The sequence below is a fragment of the Bactrocera latifrons genome, unplaced genomic scaffold (genome assembly GCF_001853355.1).
Source record: "Bactrocera latifrons isolate USDA-ARS-PBARC rearing strain unplaced genomic scaffold, ASM185335v1 scaffold_118, whole genome shotgun sequence".
Lineage (NCBI taxonomy): Eukaryota > Metazoa > Arthropoda > Insecta > Diptera > Tephritidae > Bactrocera > Bactrocera latifrons.
The window spans coordinates 852,283-856,537 of NW_017534608.1; the positions used below are offsets into that span (position 1 = coordinate 852,283).

At 38.3% G+C, this 4,255-nt stretch overlaps 1 protein-coding gene across 1 annotated transcript in view; it reads left to right on the forward strand.

Annotated features, from left to right (window-relative positions):
- LOC108978114 (protein rhomboid-like) overlaps positions 1 to 2,578 on the forward strand; it is a 7,575-nt gene extending 4,997 nt beyond the window's left edge. Inside the window, exons 2-3 of the mRNA XM_018948240.1 lie at positions 1,466 to 1,916; positions 2,226 to 2,578. Coding sequence (XP_018803785.1) covers positions 1,466 to 1,916; positions 2,226 to 2,569 — 795 coding nt within the window. The 3' untranslated portion in view covers positions 2,570 to 2,578. The remainder of the gene's footprint in view (positions 1 to 1,465; positions 1,917 to 2,225) is intronic.
- Positions 2,579 to 4,255: the final 1,677 nt, after the last annotated feature.

Genomic DNA, 4,255 nt, shown 5'->3' on the forward strand with positions numbered 1-4,255 from the left:
AGGCTGGAGAAGTGTTCCCTCCATAATTTAAGTATGCTCTGGGCATCGGTGACTAGATCACTTTTGGGGGTTCTACAAGAGTGAGAGTGAGCTACTTCAGCCATATGTAAAAGCATCGCTTCTGGCCACTCCCAAATGAATGGTGATCAGAGAGCTTTCCTCACTTTCGTGAACTTCTATAAATGACTCTATTCTCCATTGACTATTTGTTAAACTCAGTAAATGGTACTGCTTGTGTTAACCATGCGCTACCTCGGTTGAATTTCCCTCGCGTATCTCGTAAATAGTTAAGTAGCTATGAGCGAATGTTGTTTCGAGCTTTTTGTCGAACTATTGCCATTTTGAAGTTAATTTCTTAAAGTCACTCTCATACATACCTTTGCCTTTATTGACAAAAGACTGAGAGTCGTTTTACATGAGACTCTCTTGAGAAAAATTAGCAAAATCATTCGCCATAAACAGACACAGGTAGTAATCACTTGATGTCGGGTCCAGACTATAAAGTGGATGCCTAGAAACATCCTATTCAAGCCCACGGAACTTTTGGAGATGTGGAACACAATCCTATTGGCCAAAGATGGACATTTTTGGGATATTGTTTACTTTAGTGGGTCCAATTATTGACAGTATAATTCATTCCTGGACTGGCTACTATTTTCACCGGCCACTTTTCGCCGCCCTCAACCAACCTTCAGCAGCAATTCGCAAATGGAAATCCGGTTTGTTCGTTTCTTTTTGCATTAACTTTTGTTGCACCGATAAATCGTTCATCTTTTCATATGCAGTCTTATTTAAGTGATATCAAACGGTTCTTTGTGCCATGTTTAGTTCCTCGGCAATCTTAACACTGATTTCTAGACGGTTGATCTTTCGATTTTCATTACCTTATAGATATTTTCGACAATTGGTGTTCCAGAGCTTGGTGTGTCTTTGATATCAAAATTACCGGATCGCCCGCTGGGATCACGTAGGCTCACGTCGGCTCACTTATCGGATTGTGTGATAGACTTTGACATGGTATTTTGTTTCTTATTTTATCATTAAGAGTGAATAATGGCGATAGTTTATAGATCGAAAAATATCACATAAATAGATTTCTTGCTGCGAATACCTCCTTTAATAAACTTCTTCCTTTTCACAATAAACTACAAAAATCGGAGTTGAACGCTGGGTTCTCCATTGCGAAGTTTAAATTGTCAGTCAACTACATTGCGCTCCAGCTCTATGCTCTAGTACATATCAAATTGAGTTTCGTAACTGTATAACTGTACTTAACAATTAGACAATGGACAATAAGCGCGCACTTTGCGTAACAAAATGAATTTCCCACATTCATCGGAGATTTCCCAACGATATTGCAAAGCAAACAAACAACAATCGTCTTCAATTTCAACATCTTTGAAGCATCTTCGTTTTCTTCTGCCACTCATTTGTGCGTTTCTTCTCCTTTTTCTACAACTTACAGATTGCCGTCTTCGTCTACGATTACATGACAGTCAAAATGTCTGTGACAGCATTGCCGTTTACGAGGGCCCCAGACGTCAGTGCGAACAAACCGTTCGCAGCGAGTGAGTCGTTGCTTATCTATCGGCCAGATCGTCGTCTGGAGATTTGGCGTTTTGTCTCCTACATGCTGTTGCACGCGAATTGGTTCCACCTGAGCTTCAATGTGGCCACGCAGCTGGTGTACGGGCTGCCCTTGGAGTGGGTGCACGGTTCGGCGCGCATTGCCATCATCTATTTGGCTGGCGTATTTGCCGGCTCGCTGGGCACCAGTGTCGTCGACTCGGATGTCTATTTGGTGGGTGCCAGCGGGGGCGTCTATGCGCTACTGGCCGCATATTTTGCGAATACTCTGCTGAATTTCGGTCAAATGCGCTACGGTGTGGGGCAACTGGTGCGCATCGTCGTATTCGGTAAGCGATTGTGTTTCGGTTTCGGCTTCGTTTTGTTAAGGTCGTCATCAGCGATTTATGCACACATAATACATAATTACCATAATTCCAATTTAATTGTGAGAAGAGCATACTAATTTACAAATTTTCGAAATTAACCGTAGTTACACACAGACACATACACATGCATATGTATATACACTCTGCCGCACACACTCATGAAATTGCAGTTCTTCATGCAACACTGAAGCGCCATAAATCTATCTAACACAATTTTTAATTAATTTATTTGCTTTTGTTTTTCACTTTCATTCCAAATAATTTCAACAGTTTCCTGTGATCTCTGTTATGCACTCTACAATAAGTATTACAACAGCAACAGCAATAACAATGCTGCGCATGCAATAGTTAAAAGCACACCAACAATTTCGTATGTGGCTCATCTGAGTGGCGCGTTGGCGGGCTTCACAATAGGTCTGCTGGTGCTGAAGAACTTCGACGGTCCTTACGCGCCATCATCGAAAACGCTGTGGTGGCTGGCGCTGAGCGTCTATGCGGCTTTTATGACATTCGCGATTGCGTTCAACCTCGTCAACACGGTCACTGCACAAATGCTCGAGGCGGAGGGTGAGCTCGTCGAGCAGCGCTTACTTCATAATTTGGGTATTACATAAGCGCCCATTACGGCGGCGAAAATTAGTTAACATCTTACTTAAACATTAATATATGGCTGGTTAAGTAGGTTAGAAAATATTTTAAATTGAATAAAAAATTGTGTTACTGCGATTTTGAGTATTTGAATTTATTGAGCATCGGAAAAATATCACAAAAAAAATGTATTGCACATATCAAAAGTTAAAAGCTTTTTTGTTTTATGAAAAACCTCAGTTTTCCATTGGCAGAGTACTTGAAAGTATATCTTTTATAAATTCTTATATAAACTAGGCTCAAATTTACAGGTTAAAATTTTATCGTTTTTCATGAATCCAAGCTTTCAGTGTCTGAAAAAAAAAAAAAAAAAAAAAAAAAAAAAAAAAAAAAAAAAAAAAAAAAAAAAAAAAAAAAAAAAAAAAAAAAAAAAAAAACAAAAAAAAAACCAATGAAAGAAGGTGAAAATTATTTTCACAGTATCTGCAAACTGAGTATTTGATGAAGAGCTTTTAATAAAAATCATATACCTATCGGTGAGAACGTAATCGCAATGGTGACCATTATCGCGCCATGGCAACCGACTACTTCATGCCTGAAATTGAAGCTCCTGATCTCGGCGACATTTAATTTCAACACGACGGCGCCATTTACTACACATTGCATCAATCAATGGATTTATAGAGAGAACACTGCGGTGAACAGAAAATTTCATGTCTTGGGCCGGTCGATTGGCCACCAAGACCTTGTGATATCCTGTGGGGATATATGAAATAAATCCCGACAATCCCGCTTCGATTCAGGCCTTGAAGCAAAACATCATTGGACTCAATGGATGAACCATCTGAGACGTAGCCGGGGTCAACATTTGAAAGAGATAATCTTCCAAAAATTAATACCAAAATATTTCCTATTAAATTTGAAGTTTCTGTGATTTTTCTTTAAAAATTAAAGAACCTCGAAATGGGTCACCCTAAACTAAAAATTTACAACTTAAAACTAATGAATCCAAGCAGATTTGGTAACTTTTTCAGTTTCGAAAATTCCAATAACAATAACAATTGTTCCAGGATAGACTAGTATTTGGGGTCAGTAGTCAATAGCGAAAAAATACTAAACTCAGGAAAAATCATAATAAGTGCTTGAACTCTGGCAGCAACTCAGTGGTCAAGAATATGCTCAGTTCATTTGTGTGGTTGGACTTGGGTTAAATTTTAAGTGCGATTTCAACTCTTGCAATTCATTGAAATAGTCAGGCCCTACACTACCCCCGCTTATTACTACTCTAACCGAATATACTTATGTACATACAAACGCACGTATGCTTGTTTGTAAGACTTGAAATGAATGCTGCACTCGCACATTCATCCTGCATTGACAGCTTTTAAGCTTCAAGCGCTTCAATATTATTTTGGGTACTGTAATTTCGCACTGCCTTGCTTTGCAATGGAAATAAATTAATTTAGTTTAATTCTAAAACTAAAATGTGAAGTAAACGAGTTTTCTATGATTACTGCCAAAGGTTGAAATGAAATCAATAAAAATGAGCAATTTAATTGAAATGCAAATAAAAGTGAGTGTAAGTGAAGTATTTAGAGTAAAACATACACACACACACACATTCATATATATGCAAGTATTAATCGGTCTGAGGGATATTATGTAAGAACTTCTGAAAGTATCAAATAACATTTCTATGTGAAATGGAATTA